We start from the raw sequence: 21,378 nt of genomic DNA, 5'->3' as shown, positions 1-21,378 counted from the left end.
TATGTTTACAGTAGATAGCATAGGTGTATAGAGAATAAAGGAGTATAGATATTATAGGAGTATAGTTACTATAGGTGTATAGATATACTGTAGGTGTATACAGTAGATATTATAGGTGTATACAGACATTTACAGTAGATTTAGGCGTATAGATAGTTTTGGCTTATGGTCTAGACATAGGTAGTATAGGTGTTTACAGTAGATAGTATAGGTGTATATATAGTACAGGTGTTTACAGTAGATTGTATAGGTGTATAGAGATACAGTTGTATAGATGTATACAGTAGATAGCATAGCTGTATAGACAGTGCAGGTGTATAGTTAGTAATGGTGTATTGTTAGTAATGGTGTATAGTTAATATAGATGATTACAATAGATAATATGGGTGTGTAGATAGTATAGGTGTTTAGATTGTACAGACGTTTACAGTAGATAGTATATGAGTATAGATAGTCTAGGTTAATATATAGTCATGGCGTATATATGGTAGAGGTCGACCGATTATGATTTTTCAACGCCGATACCGATACCGAGTTTTGGAGGACCAAAAAAAATTCAATACCGATTAAATCGGCCAACTTTTAAAATGTATTTGTAATAATGACAATTACAACAATACTGAATGAACACTTATTTTAACTTAATATAATACATCAATAAAATAAATTTAGCCTCAAATAAATAATGAGACATGTTCAATTTGGTTTAAATAATGCATAAACAAAGTGTTGGAGAAGAAAGTAAAAGTGCAATATGTGCCATGTAAGAAAGCTAACGTTTAAGTTCCTTGCTCAGAACATGAGAACATATGAAAGCTGGTGGTTCCTTTTAACATGAGTCTTCAATATTCCCAGGTAAGAAGTTTTAGGTTGTAGTTATTATAGGAATTATAGGACTATTTCTCTCTATACCATTTGTATTTCATTAACCTTTGACTATTGGATGTTCTTATAGGCACTTTAGTGTTGCCAGTGTAACAGTATAGCTTCCGTCCCTCTCCTCGCTCCTCCCTGGGCTCGAACCGGGAACACAACGACAACAGCCACCTTCAAAGCAGCGTTACCCATGCAGAGCAAGGGGAACAACTACTCAAAGTCTCAGAGCGAGTGACATTTGAAATGCTATTAGTGCGTACCACGCTAACTAGCTAGCCATTTCACATCGGTTACACGAGCCTAATCTCGGGAGTTGATAGGCTTAAAGCCATAAACAGCACAATGCTTGACGCACAACGAAGAGCTGCTGGCAAAACGCACAAGAGTTCTGTTTGAATGGATGCTTAGGAGCCTGCTGGTGCCTACCATCGCTCAGTCAAACTGCTCTATCACATCATAGACTTAGTAACACACAGAAAAACTAGCCGTAAGTCATTGGTCGAATCCGGAAAGTATCATCTCGAAAACAAGACGTTTATTCTTTCAGTGAAATACAGAATTGTTGCGTATTTTATCTAAGGGGTGGCATCCATTAGTCTAAATATTAGTCTAAATATTCCTGTTACATTGCACAACCTTCAATGTTATGTCATTTTTAAATAAAATTCTGGCAAATGAGGCGGCCCAAACTGTTGCATATACACCGACTCTGCGTGCAATGAATGCAAGAGAAGTGATACAATTTCACCTGGTTAATATTGCCTGCTAACCTGGATTTATTTTAGCTAAATATGCAGGTTTACAAATACATACTTCTGTGAATTGATTTTAAGAAAGGCATTGATGTTCATGGTTAGATACACATTGGAGCAACGATACGCATCGCATCAATTATATGCAACGCAGGATACGCTAGATAAACTAGTAATATCATCAAGCATGTGTAGTTAACTAGTGATTATGATTGATTGTTTTTTATAAGATAAGTTTAATGCTAGCTAGCAACTTACCTTGGCTTACTGCATTCTCGTAACAGGCAGGCTCCTCGTGGAGTGCAACGAGAGGCAGGTGGTTAGAGCGTTGGACTAGTTAACTGTAAGGTTGCAAGGTTGAATCCCCCGAGCTGACAAGGTGAAAATCTGTCGTTCTGCCCCTGAACGAGGCAGTTAACCCACCGTTCCTAGGCCGTCATTGAAAATAAGAATGTGTTCTAAACTGACTTGCCTAGTTAAATAAAGGTTAAATAAAGGTGTAAAAAAATAAAAAATATAATCTGCGTCCAAAAATACCGATTTCGGATTGTTATGAAAACTTGAAATCGGCCCTAATTAATTAGCCATTCCGATTAATCCGTCGACCTCTAACAGATACTATGGGCATGTAGAGAGTACGGGCGTGTAGAGAGTACGGGCGTGTAGAGAGTACGGGCGTGTAGAGAGTACGGGCGTGTAGAGAGTACGGGCGTGTAGAGAGTACGGGCGTGTAGAGAGTACGGGCGTTTAGATAGTACGGGCGTTTAGATAGTACGGGCGTTTAGATAGTACAGATAGTATAGGTGTACAGAGCAGATAGTATAGGTGTACAGAGCAGATAGTATAGGTGTATAGATAGTATAGGTGTACAGAGCAGATAGTATAAGTGTACAGAGCAGATAGTATAGGTGTATAGATAGTATAAGTGTATAGAGCAGATAGTATAGGTGTATAGATAGTATAGGTGTACAGATCAGATTGTATAGGTGTATAGAGCATATAGTATAGGTGTATAGATAGTATAGGTGTACAGAACAGATTGTATAGGTGTACAGAGCATATAGTATAGGTGTATAGATAGTATAGGTGTACAGAGCAGATAGTATAGGTGTATAGAGCAGATAGTATAGGTGTATAGATCGTATAGGTGTATAGATCGTATAGGTGTACAGATCAGATTGTATAGGTGTATAGAGCATATAGTATAGGTGTATAGATAGTATAGGTGTACAGAGCAGATAGTATAGGTGTATAGATAGTATAGGTGTATATAGCATATAGTATAGGTGTATAGATAGTATAGGTGTACAGAACAGATTGTATAGGTGTACAGAGCATATAGTATAGGTGTATAGATAGTATAGGTGTACAGAGCAGATAGTATAGGTGTATAGATAGTATAGGTGTACAGAGCAGATAGTATAGGTGTATAGATAGTATAGGTGTACAGAGCAGATAGTATAGGTGTATAGAGCAGATAGTATAGGTGTATAGATAGTATAAGTGTATAGAGAAGATAGTATAGGTGTATAGAGCAGATAGTATAGGTGTATAGAGCAGATAGTATAGGTGTATAGAGCAGATAGTATAGGTGTATAGAGCAGATAGTATAGGTGTATAGAGCAGATAGTATAGGTGTATAGAGCAGATAGTATAGGTGTACAGAGCAGATAGTATAGGTGTACAGAGCAGATAGTATAGGTGTACAGAGCAGATCGTGGGGTGTACAGAGCAGATAGTATAGGTGTATAAAGTAGATAGTATAGAGCAGATAGTATAGGTGTATAGATAGTATAGGTGTATAGAGCAGATAGTATAGGTGTATAGATAGTATAGGTGTATAGAGCAGATAGTATAGGTGTATAGATTGTATAGGTGTACAGAACAGATAGTATAGGTGTATAGATAGTATAGGTGTATAGAGCAGATAGTATAGGTGTATAGATAGTATAGAATGTTGACTTAGAAGTTCGCTGTACTTTTTGATGTCATGAGGCTTGGTAGTTTAGGGAACAAAAAACAACTGAGTTCAGGAACATTACAGTACAGTGTGTCAGTGCCTATTTGGAGCAAATGTGCCTCACTCCATTTGAAGATGCAACACACTACATTACCATGCATTATCCTACATTTCCCCACAATACACTACATTACCCTGCAATACCCTACATTGAGATCCCTTCTCATCGAACAGTAAAGAAATCACTAGTGGGATGTTGTTTCCAGAAAGCACCTGATTTTCTATCAATGTCTTCTCAAGTGAGGACTTCTGACAAAGAGCATGAGACATTAATTGGACAGCCCGTCCTCTTGGATATATTAATGGAGAAAATTCCATCTCCGTTCACTTTGAATATCGTCAGCCTTGGCTCCACAACAGCCAATAGAAACATGAAATACCTACAACGGGAGCCAGCCTACTCGATAATAGGCTAGCCGCCCCCTGGCACTCAACAGAACGAGCATGAAATTGAAAATGGAGATGCTCTTTAATTGAGCCGATTAGCGGAAGAAGGGGAAAACAGATGGAGGGGACGAGAAAGCGTTACCTAGACAAGTGAAAATGAGTGAACTTCAGGTCGTTTGTTGTCATTAGTTCTCTTGGAACATTGTTAATGTGGTTTCGGAGCTGAGCATGTCTTTGTGGCATTTCTGACGGCGTGACGGTAATGACATACTTAAGTGTCCCTCGATTGATATGGTTAAGGGCAGAGTGGAGAAAGCAGGGCCACACTTGGGGGCTGGCTGAAAGGGAGGGCTAGGTTGTGTGGTCCCTGTCGGAAGGCTTTATCAGTGGCTTAATCAGGGTGATTTGTCCACTAATGTGGAGGACGAGAAGGACTGGCCGCCTGCAAGGGCATGCATTAGCCTCTACATCAACACAGAAGGCTCAACCCTATCTTGGCTGCTCCGCATGCACGCACGCACGCGCACACACACACACAGTTGCTGGCGATGCAAGCACACACATGCTGTATATTTACATAGTACATACGCTTACACTCACACATAAACAGATTTGTGCACATGAACACATATGCAAAGATAATGACATTTCCCAACACAAACAACCACAGGCGGCGGCGCAGAACTGTGTGTGTGTGGTGACATGGTGAGACCCTGCCGTTGTCTCTCCTCCTGGTGCATGACTATGGGTGTGTGGGGTCCATTAGAGCTGTGCCTGCCTCCTCCTTCTCCCATCTACCCCCCTCCCAGTCTCCCCAGCCCCAGCGAAGGCCCAACAAATCAACACTGATTTACTCCAATCTCAGCTTCCACCTCAAGTTTACAAACCCAATCTTAGAGGGAAGCAATGAAGAGGGGTGTGTTTATATCTGTGTGTGTGTGTGTGTGTGTGTGTGTGTGCATTGCATAATATGGATTGTGTATGTATGTGTTCCTCACTGCATGCGTGGAAATGTGTATGTGCCCCCTGTGTGTATGCGTCTCATCTCGTGTTTGAAGGTACTCAGTGACACACTGCGACTGCAGGATAGATAGAGGAAGTAGGGGGGCAAACAGGGAGACAACACCTCTCGGCATATTTCAATAGAAAACAGGTCAACCAAAACACAGAGGGGGGTAGCTTGGGCCCTGGAAGTAGTCACAATGGGATTACCTCTCTTCCTCTCTCCAAAGTGCTTTATTGGCATGGGAAACATATATATTTACATTGCCAAAGCAAGTGGAATAGACAACAAACAAAAGGGAAATAAACAAGAGGAATAAACAAATCAGTAAACATTACACTCACAAAAGTAAAAATAGACATTTCAAATGTTATATTATTGGCTATGTACAGTGTTGTAACAATGTGCAAATAGTTTAAGTATGAAAGAGAAAATAAATAAATATAAATGTATAGGTTATATTTACAATGCTGTTTATGGGTTGCGCTTTTCTCATGGCAACAGGCCACACATCTTGCCGCTGTGTTTGCACACTGCTGCATTTTGCCTAAGAGATATGGGAGTTTATCAATGTTTGATTTGTTTTCAAATTATTTGTGGGTCTGTGTGATCTGTGGGAAAAATATGTCTCTCTAATGTGGTCATACATTTGCCAGGAGGTTAGGAAGTGCAGCTCAGTTTCTACCTCATTTTGTGGGCAGTGGGCACATAGCATGTCTTCTCTCGAGAGCCAGGTCTGCCTATGGCAGCCTCTCTCAATAGAAAGTCTATGCTCACTGAGTCAGTACATATTCAAGGATTTTGTTGGTTCTAAATGATTTTTTATTTTTACAGTTACTTTACCAGAGAAGTTGACTGAGAATACATTCTCATTTATAGCAACGACCTGGGGAATAGTTACAGGGGAGAGGAGGGGGATGAATGAGCCAATTGTAAATGTTTCGGTCCTGGGGCTCTGTGGGGTGTGTTTGTATTTGTGAACAGAGCCCCAGAACCAGCTAGCTGAGGGGACTCTTCTGTAGGTTCATCACTCTGTAGGTGACGGCTTTGTGGTGGAATATGTGGGCATCACTTCCTTTTAGGCGGTTGTAGAATTTAACAACTATTTTCTGGATTTTGATAACTATTGTGTATAGTCCTAATTCTGCTCTGCATGCATTGTTTGGGGTTTTGCGTTGTACACAAAGTGTATTTTTGCAGAATTCTGCATGCAGTCTGAATTAGGTGTTTGTCCGATTTTGTGAATTTTTAGCAAAATCCTAATTGGGAAGTTTTATAGAAGGCCCTTCTTGCCTTGTCTCTTAGATCGTTCACAGGACGTTACTTGAGGTGTTGATGTTAAGGCAGAGGTAGGTATAATTGTTTGTGTACTCTAGGGCAACAGTGTCGAGAAATAATTTGTTGTATTGGCTACTGGACCTTTTTTGGAACACCATTATTTTTGTCTTACTAAGATTCACTGTCAGGGCCCAAGTCTGACAGAATCTGTGCAGAAGATCTAGGTGCTGCTGTAGGCCCTCCTTGGTTAGGGACAGAAGCATCAGATAAATCTGCAAACAGTAGACATTTGATTTGAGTCCAGTAGGGTAAGGCCGGGTGCTGTAGACTGTTTTAGTAATCTCGCCAATTCATTGATATACAGTGCTTTTGGAAATTATTCAGACCCCTTGACATTTTCCACGTTCTTCATTACAGCCTCATTTTTTATGTATATATATCTATATATTTATGCTAATTAATAAAAAATAAAATATAACATTTACATACAGTACCAGTCAAAAGTTTGCACACACCTACTAATTCCAGGGTTTTTATTTATTTGTACTCTTTTCTACATTGTAGCATAATAGTGAAGACATCAAAACTATGAAATAACACATATGCAATCATGTAGTAAACAAAAAAGCATTAAACAAATAAAAATATATTTCATGTTTGAAATTCTTCAAAGTAACCACCCTTTGCCTTGATGACAGCTTTGCACACTCTTGGCATTCTCTCAACCAGCTTCATTAGGTAGTCACCTGTAACGCATTTCAATTAACAGGTGTGCCTTGTTAAAAGTTAATTTGTGGAATGTCTTTCCTGCATTTGAGCCAATCAGTTGTGTTGTGACAAGGTAGGGTTGGTATACAGAAGATAGCCCTATTTGGTAAAAGACCAAGTCCATATTATGTCAAGAACAGCTCAAATAAGCAAAGAGAAACGACAGTCCATTACTTTAAGACATGAAGGTGAGTCAATGCAGAACATTTCAAGAACTTTGAAAGTTTCTTCAAGTGCAGTCACAAAAACCATCAAGCGCTATGATGAAACTAGCTCTCATGAGGACAGCCACAGGAAAGGAAAACCCAGAGTTACCTCTGCTGCAGAGGATAAGTTCATTAGAGTTACCAGCCTCCAATTGCAGCACAAATAAATGCTTCACAGATTTCAAGTAAAAGACGACTGCGTGAAACAGGCCTTGGTCGAATTGCTGCAAAGAAACCACTACTTAAGGACACCAATAAGTGTCAATCACCACATCGACTCTGTCAATCACCACATCCTCATCGGCAGACTCGACAGCCTTGGTTTCTCAAATGATTGCCTCGCCTGGTTCACCAACTACTTCTCTGATAGAGTTCAGTGTGTCAAATCGGAGGGTCTGCTGTCCGGACCTCTGGCAGTCTCTATGGGGGTGCCACAGGGTTCAATTCTTGGACCGACTCTCTTCTCTGTATACATCAATGAGGTCGCTCTTGCTGCTGGTGAGTCTCTGATCCACCTCTACGCAGACGACACCATTCTGTATACTTCTGGCCCTTCTTTGGACACTGTGTTAACAACCCTCCAGGCAAGCTTCAATGCCATACAACTCTCCTTCCGTGGCCTCCAATTGCTCTTAAATACAAGTAAAACTAAATGCATGCTCTTCAACCGATCGCTACCTGCACCTACCCGCCTGTCCAACATCACTACTCTGGACGGCTCTGACTTAGAATACGTGGACAACTACAAATACTTAGGTGTCTGGTTAGACTGTAAACTCTCCTTCCAGACCCATATCAAACATCTCCAATCCAAAGTTAAATCTAGAATTGGCTTCCTATTTCGCAACAAAGCATCCTTCACTCATGCTGCCAAACATACCCTTGTAAAACTGACCATCCTACCAATCCTCGACTTTGGCGATGTCATTTACAAAATAGCCTCCAATACCCTACTCAACAAATTGGATGCAGTCTATCACAGTGCAATCCGTTTTGTCACCAAAGCCCCATATACTACCCACCATTGCGACCTGTACGCTCTCGTTGGCTGGCCCTCGCTTCATACTCGTCGCCAAACCCACTGGCTCCATGTCATCTACAAGACCCTGCTAGGTAAAGTCCCACCTTATCTCAGCTCGCTGGTCACCATAGCATCTCCCACCTGTAGCACACGCTCCAGCAGGTATATCTCTCTAGTCACCCCCAAAACCAATTCTTTCTTTGGCCGCCTCTCCTTCCAGTTCTCTGCTGCCAATGACTGGAACGAACTACAAAAATCTATGAAACTGGAAACACTTATCTCCCTCACTAGCTTTAAGCACCAACTGTCAGAGCAGCTCACAGATTACTGCACCTGTACATAGCCCACCTATAATTTAGCCCAAACAACTACCTCTTTCCCAACTGTATTTCATTTATTTATTTATTTTGCTCCTTTGCACCCCATTATTTTTATTTCTACTTTGCACATTCTTCCATTGCAAAACTACCATTCCAGTGTTTTACTTGCTCTATTGTATTTACTTTGCCACCATGGCCTTTTTTGCCTTTACCTCCCTTCTCACCTCATTTGCTCACATTGTATATAGACTTGTTTATACTGTATTATTGACTGTATGTTTGTTTTACTCCATGTGTAACTCTGTGTCGTTGTATCTGTCGAACTGCTTTGCTTTATCTTGGCCAGGTCGCAATTGTAAATGAGAACTTGTTCTCAACTTGCCTACCTGGTTAAATAAAGGTGAAAAAATAAGTAATAAATAAATAAATAAGAAGAGACTTGCTTGGGCCAACAGATGCGCAGTCTCAATGTCAACAGTGAAGAGGCGACTCCGGGATTATGGCCTTCTAGGCAGAGTTGCAAAGAAAAAGCCATATCTCGGACTGGACAATAAAAATAAGATTAAGATGGGCAAAAGAACACAGAGGAACTCTGCCTAGAAGGCCAGCATCTTCCCAACAGTGAAGAGTCTCTTCTTCGCTGTTAACGTTGAGACTGGTGTTTTGCTGGTACTATTTAATGAAGCTGCCAGTTGAGGACTTGTGAGGCGTCTGTTTCTCGAATTAGACACTCGAATGTACTTGTCCTCTTGCTCAGTTGTGCACTGGGGCCTCCCACCCCGCTTTCTATTCTGGTCAGAGCCAGTTTGTGCCTTTCTGTGAAGGGAGTAGTACACAGTGTTGTACAAGATCTTCAGTTTCTTGGCAATTTCTCACAAGGAATAGCCTTCATTTCTCAGAAAAAGAATAGACGAGTTTCAGAAGAAAGGTGTTTGTTTCTGGCCATTTTGAGCCTATAATGGAACCCACAAAGGATGATGCTCCACATGCTCAACTAAATAAGGCCAGTTTTATTGCTTCTTTAAATCAGAACAACAAAAGGGTTTTCTTATGATCAATTAGCCTTTTAAAATGATAAACTTGGATTAGCTAACATTGCGCCATTTGAACACAGGCGTGATGGTTGCTGATAATGTAGATGTTGTAGATAATGTAGATATTACATTTAAAAAAATTGCCATTTCCAGTTACAATAGTAATTTACAACATTAACATGGTCTACTATTTCTGATCAATTTGATGTTATTTTAATGGTAAAAAAATAAATCTTTAAAAAAAACAAGGACATTTCTAAGTGACCGGTAGTGTATGAGTGAGAGTGACAGAGAGAGCGAGAGAGAGAGAGAGAGAGAGGGTGTGTAGTTAAAATTGTCAAAAAACACAGATTTCTTTCCTGATGGCCATGGGGCAAGACAGGGATGCAGTTTGAGCCCCACACTCTTCAACATATGTATAAATCTATGAGTGAAAGGGAAAAAGAGGGAAAAAGAAAGAGAGCGAGCGAGAGAAAGAGAGGGAAATAGAGAGAGTGGTCACGAGCAGATGAGCTCCTATATTTTTCAGCATTTTCTTTAAAAAAGATAGATTTAGAGTTAGGTAAACTTGGATTTTTCAGCAAGAACATATACAGGATACAACCCTCCACAACATAACCTTCACTCCAAATTAAAAATCAAAACCTACAACCTGATTTTGGACGGAATTACCTAGAAGGCTTACAACTACCAAATATTATTATTCCCAAGCTATATAGCAAATGCTCTGGCAAACAATCAGAGACCTGAAAACCTGGAATCAGAGACCATCCAACCTGGAACTGAGTGAGTAATGTTTAGTTTGAAGCTATATTTTATTTCCAAAAGCCAAGAAGAAAAATACTTTACAATGATATGTTGTACTTTATAAGGACTGAATGCTAAATTAAAGCTACCAAGCTTGATACAACTTCAATTAGCACTGATGTGTCAAGCGAGAATTGTCAAAGCCCTTAATCCCAACAATGGCAGGAGAGCCCCAACCAAATGGAGGCCTTAGAAGCACCCTCCCGCTGTTCAGAGGTAATTCAAATACATTACCCTCTGTATGTAAAGAATAATAAGACACAAAAAGAGTACAAAATTAAGCTCCTTATGGAAAATCAAGAGGCACTTTTTGCTGATTATTATAAAAATGGGAACATAAGTAACCTCATCTTCCACACAAACCATCTCCAGGCATGGCACAGTGCTATGTTAACACACTTCCCCTCTGGTAAGGGGGGGGGGGGTGTTACCGATGGGTGGACAATCAGAATACTAGACAACGAGGACTATGAGTCAGCTAATATAAATCTCCAGAAGTCTACAACAGTATTGGTACAGGGCCACCGCAAACAGTTTCAGCTGCACTTTCACCTAATCAAAGAAATAGCTCAGCAGGAGAAGCTCTTCCTTGAGAAAGATACCCCCTCCCCAAGCAGGTCAGACCAGACCTCTTCATTACATAAACCCACAGACGAGCAACCCCAAGCGGAAAGTCAACCTCCCAGCACAGAGTACTACTCCCTCATCTGCATTCTGGACTGTAGTGAGACAACATCTACAGGAGAAAGAGCAGGAGAAGAACAAAGCACTAGAGGAGAGGATCAGACTGCTGGAGGAGAGGGTGAGGGGGATGGCTGGTGACAGAGAACAACCCATTAGAGAGGTGGCCACCCCAGCAGAGAAGCCAGCAGAACAGCTCACCTCAGCTCCCGGCAAGTCTCGACACCACAGCAGTCCACCCCAGGCCCTGACTGTAGCGTCGACATCACAGCGGGACAGACAAATGAAGCCCAAACCCAAGGGATCCCAAACCCTCTAAGCCACCCTGATAGCCCTTCTGACAACACCCCCACACCCACTGAGGACATACACAAGACACAGATTGTACTCCATATAGATTCAAACGGGAAATATATATACAAGAAAAAAAAACAGGACAAACTAGGGTCACCCAGCCACATAATAACACACACAGGCACAAACGACCTGAGAGCACAGCAGGATAGGGTGGCCACAGCACTCAAATGAGTGATTGAAAAAGTTATTCTACTTTCCCCAACGCACAAGTGGTCATCTCCACCCTGATATCACGAAAAGACTTCCACCCTGCTACCATGCAATGGGTAAACGCAAGTATTTCCCGTGACTGTGCCTCAAAACCAAATGTTTTCCTGGCCCAACACTCCACCCTGGAATTGAATAGCCTTTACAACCAGGTCCACCTATACAAGGCAGCAGTGCCCACCTTCGCCCGGACCCTAAAGGACAACGCTCTCAAACGCAGTCCCAACACTTCACACAGGAGCTACAGATTAATAGACACCCCACCCAGACCAGCGAGACACACTCCCAGACCTGCGGGACCCCGGGACCTATACATAGAGGACCCACACCGAGATGACCTACATCCAGACCACAACACCACCAGCCACATCCACACCCCCACCAATCGACAACCCCCCCAAGTCAACCATGCCCACACCCCATTTAGGCCCCCTCAGATCAGACCTATGCCCCTCCTGCCCCTCCACTCCCGCAAAGAGGGCCTCAACATGGAAGTCACACATGCGCCCAGGCCGTGAGCGGGCAAACAGGCCCAACTCCCACTCTTACACTCGCCCAAGCCAATGGAATGTACCAGATGCTCAGCAGGCTCTGCTTACACTTACTGGCCTGAGGCCAAACCACAGGACAAACAACATTGGACACTCTATGGAACACAAAGCCTTCACTATCTCATCCTGGAATATCTAAGGCCTGAGGTCATCTGCCTATGGCCTAAAGAGCAGGTACCAGAAATACAGACATTGTCATCCAACAAGAAACATGGAGGAGACAGACCCACTGGTTGCCCTCTTAGGTTACGCACGCTGGGTATGTACATAGTCAATGGTAGGCTTCGAGGGTAGTCCTACGGTAGGTACACCTATAGCTCATCCCTTGGGAGTAGTACTGTAGACTACTTTATCACTGACCTCAACCCAGAGTCTCTTAGAACATTCACAGTCAGCCCACTGACACCCCTATCAGACCACAACAAAATCACAGTCTACTTGAACAGAGCTATGATCAATTGTGAGGCATCAAAGCCAAAGGAACTGACGAATATTAAGAAATGCTATAGATGGAAGGAACGTAGTTTGGAAACCTACCAAAAAACTATTAGGCAACAACAAATTCAATCCCTTTTAGACAACTTCCTGAACAAAACGTTCCACTGTAATAGTGGAATGTTTTGTCTGAAGAAAATGAACAATGACGACAAATGGTTTGATGAAGAATGCAAAAACCTAAGAAAGAAATTGAGAAACATGTCCAACCCAAAACATAGAGACCCAGAAAACCTGAATATGGCGAATCACTAAAACAATAAAGAAATACACTATGGAAAAAGAAGGACCAGCACGTCAAAAATCAGCTCAATGTAATTGAAGCATCAATAGACTCTAACCACTTCTGGGAAAATTGGAAAACACTAAGAATTATCTATCCAAAATGGAGATGTATGGGTAAACCACTTCTCCAATCTTTTTGGCTCTATAACAAAGCACACACAGCAAAAACATATACATGATCGAATACAAATATTAGAATCAACTATTAAAGACTACCAGAACCCACCTGATTATCCAATTACCTTGAATGAACTACAGGACAAAATAAAAACCCTCCAACCCAAAAAGGCCTGTGGTGTTGATGGTATCCTCAATTAAATGATAAAATATACAGACAACAAATTCCAATTGGGTATACTTACACTCTTTAACATCATCCTTAGCTCTGCCATCTTCCCCAATATTTGGAATTAAGGACTGATCACCCCAATCCACAAAAGCGGAGACAAATTTGAACACAATAACTACTGTGGGATTGATAGATTCTATACATCGTTTGACATGTTTCTACAAACTGTAATGGAACTGTTGTCTGAACTAAGTGCCTGCGCCTTGTGAATTTGGATTTGTGAACTAAAAGCACAAACAAAAAGGAGGTATTTGGACATAGATGGACTTTATCGAACCAAACAAACATTTATTGTGGAACTGGGATTCCTGGGAGTGCATTCCGATGAAGATCATCAAAGGTAAGTTCATATTTATAACGCTATTTCTGACTTCTGTTGACTCCACAACTTGGCGGGTATCTGTATGGCTTGTTTTGGTCTCTGAGCGCTGTACTCAGATTATTGCATGGTGTGCTTTTTCCTTAAAGATGGTTTTAAATCTGACACAGCGGTTGCATTAAGGAGAAGTATATCTTTAATTCCATATATAACACTTGTATTTCCATAAACATTTATGATGAGTATTTCTGTAAATTGATGTCTCTCTCTGCAAAATCACCGGATGTTTTGGAAGCGAAACATTACTGAACATAACTCGCCAATGTAAACTGAGATTTTGGGATATAAATATTAACTTTATCGAACAAAACATAAATGTATTGTTTAACATGAAGTCCTTTTAGTGTCATCTGATGAAGATCATCAAAGGTTAGTGATTCATTTTCTCTCTATTTCTGCTTTTTGTGACTCCTCTCTTTGGCTGGAAAAATGGCTGTGTTTTTCTGTGACTAGGTGCTGACCTAACATAATCGCATGGTAGGCTTTCGTCATAAAGCCTTTTTGAAATCGGACACTGTGGTGGGATTAACAACAAGTTTATCTTTAAAATGGTGTAAAATACTTGTATGTTTGAGGAATATTAATTATGAGATTTCTGTTGTTTGAATTTGGTGCCCTGCACTTTCACTGGCTGTTGTCAAATCGATTCCGTTAACGGGATTTCACCCGTAAGAAGTTTAAGCCCCACCCTCTTCAACATATATATCAACGAATAGGCGAGGGCACTAGAACAGTCTGCAGAACCCGGCCTCACCCTACTAGAATCTGAAGTCAAATATCTACTGTATGCTGATGATATGGTGCTTCTGTCACCAACCAAGCAGGACCTACAGCAGCACCTAGATCTTCTGCACAGATTATGCCAGACCTGGGCCCTGATAGTAAATCTCAGCAAGACAAAATAATGGTGTTCCAAAAAAGGTCCAGTCGCCAGGCCCAGAAATACAAATTCCATCAAGACACCGTTGCCCTAGAGCACACCAAAAACTACACATACCTTGGCCTAAACATCAGCGCCACAGGTAACTGCCACAAAGCTGTGAATGATCTGAGACAAGGCAAGAAGGGCCTTCTATGCCATCAAAAGGAACATAAAATTTGACATACCAATTAGGATCAGGCTAAAAATACTTGAATCAGTTATAGAACCCAATGCCGTTTATGGTTGTGAGGTCTGGTGTCCGCTCACCAACCAAGAATACACAAAATGGGACAAACCCCAAATTGAGAGACTGCATGCAGAATTCTGCAAAAATGTCCTCCTTGTACAACGTAAAACACCAAATAATGCCTGCAAAGCAGAATTAGGCCGATACCCACTAATTATTAAATCCAGAAGAGAGCTGCTAAATTCTACACCCACCTAAAAGGAAGTGATTCCCAAACCTTCTATAACAAAGCCATCCCCTACAGAGAGATGAACCTGGAGAAGAACTCCCTAAGCAAGCTGGTCCTGGGGCTCTGTTCACAAACACAAACAGACCCCACAGAGCCCCAGGACAGAAACACAATTACACCCAACCAAATCATGTGAAAACAAAAAGATAATTATTTCCAATGTGTCAAGTAATTAACAAAAAAAACAAAGCAAACTAGAATTCTATTTGGCCCTAAACAGAGAGTACACAGTGGCAGAATACCTGACCACTGTGACTGACCCAAACGTAAGGAAAGCTTTGACTATGTACAGACTCATTGAGCACAGCCTTGCAATTTTGAAAGGCCGCCATAGGCAGACCTGGCTCTCAAGAGAAGACAGGCTATGTGCACACTGCCCACAAAATAAGGTGGAAACTGAGCTGCACTTTCTAATCTTCTGCCAAATGTATGACCGTATTAGAGACACATATTTCCCTCAGATTACACAGATCCACAAAGATTTAAAAAACAAACCACTGGGTGAAATACCTGTTTGAGGTTGTGGACAGGTGTCTTTTATACTGATAACAAGTTCAAACAGGTGCCATTAATACACGTAACGAATGGAGGACAGAGGAGCCTCTTAAAGAAGAAGTTGCAGGTCTGTGAGAGCCAGAAATCTTGCTTGTTTGTATGTGACCAAATACTTATTTTCCACCATAATTGGCAAATAAATTCATAAAAAATCCTACAATGTGATTTTCTGGATTTTTTTTCTCATTTTGTCTGTCATAGTTGAAGTGTACCTATGATGAAAATTACAGGCCTCTCTCATATTTTTAAGTGGGAGAACTTGCACAATTGGTGGCTGACTAAATACTTTTTTGCCCCACTGTATATACACACACACACACACATGACATTTGAAATGTCTTTATTCTTTTGGAACTTCTGTGAGTGTAATGTTTACTGTTCATTTTTATTGTTTTTTTTTCATTTTTGTATATAATCTACTTCCCTTGCTTTGGCAATGGTAACATATGTTTCCCATGCCAATAAAGCACCTTGAATTGAATTGAGAGAGGGAGAAAGAGAGAGAGAGAGAGAGTCTGTGTTCACTTGCACATTTCGTAATGATTGAATCTCTGACAAACTCCAGGGTCGCCTTATTGGGAGGAGGCTGAGATCATTGTGACCTCTCACAGATACAATGATTAATCTCAGAATAGAAGAAATACAGAGATACAGTGGTTGGGTCTTTTTCTTCTTCATGCAACACCTTCACATACAGACGTAGGATCTTATTTTGAGCCAGTTTGCTACAGCAGGAAAATAATCCTGCAGCAACAGGACATGAAAGTTATCATGTGGATTATAATTAATGGCCATTTTTGTAGGGGTTGATAAGAATTTTGGTAAGAGAAAATCAAGTCTGACATTTCATTGTGGATCCTACAATCTTCAGAAGCCTTTTCAAAACTTCCATTACACTACAAGTTAAACATTTCCTACATTGCAGGCAAGTTCTCCTGCAACAGGGTTATCAAATGAAGATACTATATCTGTACTGCACTGGCGTCACAACCCACAGAGATATTGTCCACTGGTTCCCATTCCTATTGTTTTCAATCAAATGAATCAGTTATAGATTTGATCATAGTGTTGTAAGAGTGACAGATATCCACCTATTCTATGTGATTGTATGACAAAAGCTGCTGAAAAAAGTGAACACACACACAAGGTCCATGTCAAGGTCGACACACTCACGTCAAACAGCTTCTCAATGTACATCTCCTCGTTGACGCGATCTCGCAGAATGTCCTGGTTCTGCCGCACAAACGTGATATAGGTATCAGCCAGGTCCATCCCTGGCTTCTGAAAGCAGAGAGAGAGAGGGAGGAGAAGGGGAGAGATGGAAAAACACAAGGAGGGAGATAGGATTAAACACAGGGAAGTGTAATAGGTAAGTTCAGTTGAGAAAGACAGTATATTAGTCCATAACAATTCATCAGAGAAGGTCCATATTCATTGACTTAAGTTTTATTTTCGATGGAAAACATGGACACTGAATTTTAACTGTTGCATGCTAACAAATCCCCTTCTCTTCGAGACATGTAAAAAATAATAAATAAATAAAAACACAAAACGCACACCACAATCACTGTCAGAATAACAAGTGGTGGAGCTGTTAACAGCTAAACATTTAGGCAATGTCAAAGCAATCGTTTCGCCAGAGGAGAGGCCAGAGGCAGAAAAGAGGGTTTAGTCCTCTTCCATTCACACCCTCTGTGTCAGTGGGAGATTACACTGTAATGCTATTGTAATTGCTTTGACATCTTTCACACCCATTTCACAGGGCCTTAGATGGCCCGATGTCCTGCTACAGTTCTGAACACGGCACGCCAACTCCCCTGTGGAAAACAAGGAAACAGAGCTATGTGCCGATTTAAAAAAATTGACGCGGAAAACCCCTTCTCCTGATGTTTTTCCAGAGAGACGGAAGAGAGGACTGTGATTACAAACTGTCATTATAGCAACTGAAGAGGAAGGTGGGTAACTGACACACTGGGGTGATAGGCCTTTGTGTGTGTGTGGCCCTCCTTACCTTAGGTTGAGGTAGTCATTAGAGCTGGGAGCATGTAAACAGGTGCATTGACGTAACGGAGGTGACGCTGCCATAACGGAGGTGACTCTGACATGATGGAAATGACCCTGATGAGTCAGAAGTGGTTGTGACCCTGACTCACTGTCGTGTAATTACTTTAAAAATAACACATTTCAAACTTGGCGTAGTCGTCACCCACTGTCTAGGTCACAGTCAGGATGTGTGTGAACTTCATAAGAGGTCATTCTAATTCATTTCATGGCCCTACGCTGATAAGTCATAACCAATGTAAAATAATCACATATTATGAGACAATCAATAAAAACTTAGATCAAACGATGCACAAACACATCTAATTTCAAACCAGGAAAGCATCATATCCTGTATATTTCAAAGAAAGATGTTGTTCACTCATTGCCACATAACTGAACTCATTGTGCTTGACTGAATGGCTCAATGTTAGTTGCCTAGCAGCATAACAGCCATTCTAAAATGTGTTCAAAATAAACTCTGACTCTCATATTTCCCCTCAAAATATTACCTCTATTGTACAAATACTACCGAAATAAACCTGGAACGATGGGTAGAACTTCTTTAAAGATCATGCAGCAAAAATATATATTTTTTTATCCATGCTGTTCCTAAATGCATAAAATAACGCATTAATACAAAGTGTAGAAATGTGTTTCTCATAAAGACATTTAATATAAAATGATATAATACAAAGTGACATGAATGTATTCAATCGAAGGTGACATGCAGTTCCCAATAATTCATATGGACGTTTGATGACCTGCACCTCAGTGTCATGGGGTTAAAGTACAGTAAGGGGGACCCTGCTACAGGGATGTAAGGGGAGGGGGTGAGCTGTGGGGTTAGGGTCAGGGGGTTGTGTCTGATGATTGACAGGCCTGTCAGGAAAGTGTAATCCAATGGGTGGAGACTGAATCCACCACTTCCTGAGCTGCAGTGAGTGACAGTATGGATTGGACAGGTGTGTGTGTGTGTTTGTGTGTGTGTGGTGTGGTGTATTTGTGTGTGTGTGTGGGGTGGTGTGTTTGTGTGTGTGTGTGTGTGGGGTGGTGTGTTTGTGTGTGTGTGTGTGGGGTGGTGTGTTTGTTTGTGTGTGTGTGTGTGTGGGTGGTGGGGTATTTGTGTGTGTGTGTGGGGTGGTGTATTTGTGTGTGTGTGTGGGGTGGTGTATTTGTGTGTGTGTGTGTGGGGTGGTGTATTTGTGTGTGTGTGTGTGGGGTGGTGTATTTGTGTGTGTGTGTGTGGGGTGGTGTATTTGTGTGTGTGTGTGGGGTGGTGTGTTTGTGTGTGTGTGTGGTGTGGTGTGTTTGTGTGTGTGTGTGGTGTGGTGTGTTTGTGTGTGTGTGGGGTGGTGTGTTTGTGTGTGTGTGGGGTGGTGTGTTTGTGTGTGTGTGTGTGTGTGTGGGGTGGTGTGTTTGTGAATGTATGTCAGGATCATTGGCAATATATCACTGTCCCTGTTGTCACAAGGGCATCAATCCCCCCCACCTCCAAGGCAGAGCCCTCTCCATTACTCTCTTTCCCCCACCCTCTTCCCCTCTCTCTCTTTTTCAGTGACAAGGTGACAAAGCAGTATGACAGGGAGGCACAGCAAGAGATGGAGAATGAGATGGAGGCCTGGAGAAAATAAGCCATCAACACAAAGTGTAGAAATGTGTTTCTCATAAAGACATTTATTATAAAATGATATAATACAAAGTGACATGAATGTATTCAATCGAAGGTGGCATGCAGTTCCCAATAATTCATATGGACGTTTGATGACCTGCACCTCAGTGTCATGGGGTTAAAGTACAGTAAGGGGGACCCTGCTACAGGGATGTAAGGGGGAGGGGGGTGAGCTGTGGGGTTAGGGTCAGAGGGGTTGTGTCTGATGATTGACAGGCCTGTCAGGAAAGTGTAATCCAGTGGGTGGAGACTGAATCCACCACTTCCTGAGCTGCAGTGAGTGACAGTATGGATTGGACAGGTGTGGGGTGGTGTGTGTGTGCGTGCGTGTGTGTGTGTGGGGTGGTGTGTTTGTGTGTGTTTGTCTGTGTGGGAGGGCGGGGGGTGTTTGTGTGTGTGTATATGTCAGGATCATTGGCAATATATCACTGTCCCTGTTGTCACAAGGGAATCTGTCACGCCCTGGTCTTAGTATTTTGTGTTTATATATTTATTTGCTCAGGCCAGGGTGTGACATGGGTTTATTTTGTGTTGTGTTTTCGTATTGGGGTTTTAGTAGACATTGGGATTGTGGCTGAGTAGGGGTGTCTAGCATTGGCTATGGCTGCCTGAGGCGGTTCTCAATCAGAGTCAGGTGATTCTCGTTTTCTCTGATTGGGAACCATATTTAGGTAGCCTGGGTTTCACTGTGTGTTTTGTGGGTGATTGTTCCTGTCTCTGTGTTAGTTATTCACCAGATAGGCTGTATAGGTTTTCACATTCCGTTTCTTGTTTTTGTATTTGTTCGTGTTTTTTCTATATTAAAGATGTATCGAACTAACCACGCTGCATTTTGGTCCGACTCTTCTTCGACGGAAGAAAGCCGTTACAGAATCACCCACCACACATGGACCAAGCAGCGTGGTGACAGGCAGCGACAGAAGAAGCAGCGAAAGGAGGAGTGGACATGGGAAGACGTTTTGGATGGCAAAGGTTGTTACACTTGGGAGGAGATACTGGCTGGAAGAGATCGCCTCCCATGGGAACAGGTGGAGGCACTTAGGAGAGCAGAGGCAGCCGGAGAGAGGAGCCGACGATACGAGGGAACACGGTTGGCAAGGAAGCCCGAAAGGGGGGGCTCAGGGAGAGTGTGGCAGAGTCAGGGTTCAGACCTGAACCAACTCCCCCTGTTTATTGTGAGGAGCAGCGATCCAAGGACTTCTGGACTTGGGAAGAGATATTGGATGGAAAAGGACCCTGGGCACAGCCTGGTGAATATCGACGCCCCAAAGAAGAACTGGAGGCGGCGAAAGCGGAGAGGCGCTGGTATGAAGAGGCAGCACGGCGACGCGGATGGAAGCCCAAGAGTCAGCCCCAAAAATGTATTGGGGGGGGGGGCTCACAGGGAGTATGGCTACGCCAGGTAGGAGACCTGCGCTAACTTCCTGTGCTTACCGGGGGGCTAAAGAGACCGGGCAGGCACCGTGTTATGCTATTGAGCGCACGGTATCTCCAGTGCGGGTGCATAGTCCGGTGCGGTACATACCAGCTCTTCGTATTGGCCGGGCTAGAGTGGGCATCGAGCCAGGTAAGGTTGGGCAGGCTCGGTGCTCAAGAGCTCCAGTGCGCCTGCACGGTCTGGTCTATCCAGTGCCACCTCCACACACCAGTCCTCCGGTAGCAGCTCCCCGCACCAGGCTTCCTGTGCGTGTCCTCGGTCCAGTACCACTAGTTCCAGCACCACGCACCAGGCCTTCAGTGCGCCTCGCCTGTTCAGCGCGGCCAGAGCCTTTCTTCTCTCCAGTGCTGTCGGAGTCTCCCACCTGTTTAGCGCAGCCAGAGCCTTCCTCCTCTACAGCGCTGCTGGAGTCTCCCGCCTGTTTAGCGCAGCCAGAGCCTTTCTCCTCTCCTGCGCTGCCGGAGTCTCCCGCATGTTCAGCGCTGCCGGAGCCTTCCTC

The 21,378-nt window shown here is 42.5% G+C and overlaps 1 protein-coding gene across 7 annotated transcripts in view; it reads right to left on the bottom strand.

Annotated features, from left to right (window-relative positions):
• Positions 1 to 21,378, bottom strand: part of cadps2 (Ca++-dependent secretion activator 2) — a 270,218-nt gene that overhangs the window by 23,164 nt on the left and 225,676 nt on the right. For all 7 annotated transcript variants that reach the window (XM_065003011.1, XM_065003005.1, XM_065003008.1 and 4 more), the window contains one exon: positions 16,903 to 17,010. In XM_065003011.1, coding sequence (XP_064859083.1) covers positions 16,903 to 17,010 — 108 coding nt within the window. The remainder of the gene's footprint in view (positions 1 to 16,902; positions 17,011 to 21,378) is intronic.

Source organism: Oncorhynchus nerka, linkage group LG17, assembly GCF_034236695.1.
Source record: "Oncorhynchus nerka isolate Pitt River linkage group LG17, Oner_Uvic_2.0, whole genome shotgun sequence".
Taxonomy (NCBI): Eukaryota; Metazoa; Chordata; class Actinopteri; order Salmoniformes; family Salmonidae; genus Oncorhynchus; species Oncorhynchus nerka.
This window is presented reverse-complemented; position numbering and strand designations above follow the sequence as displayed.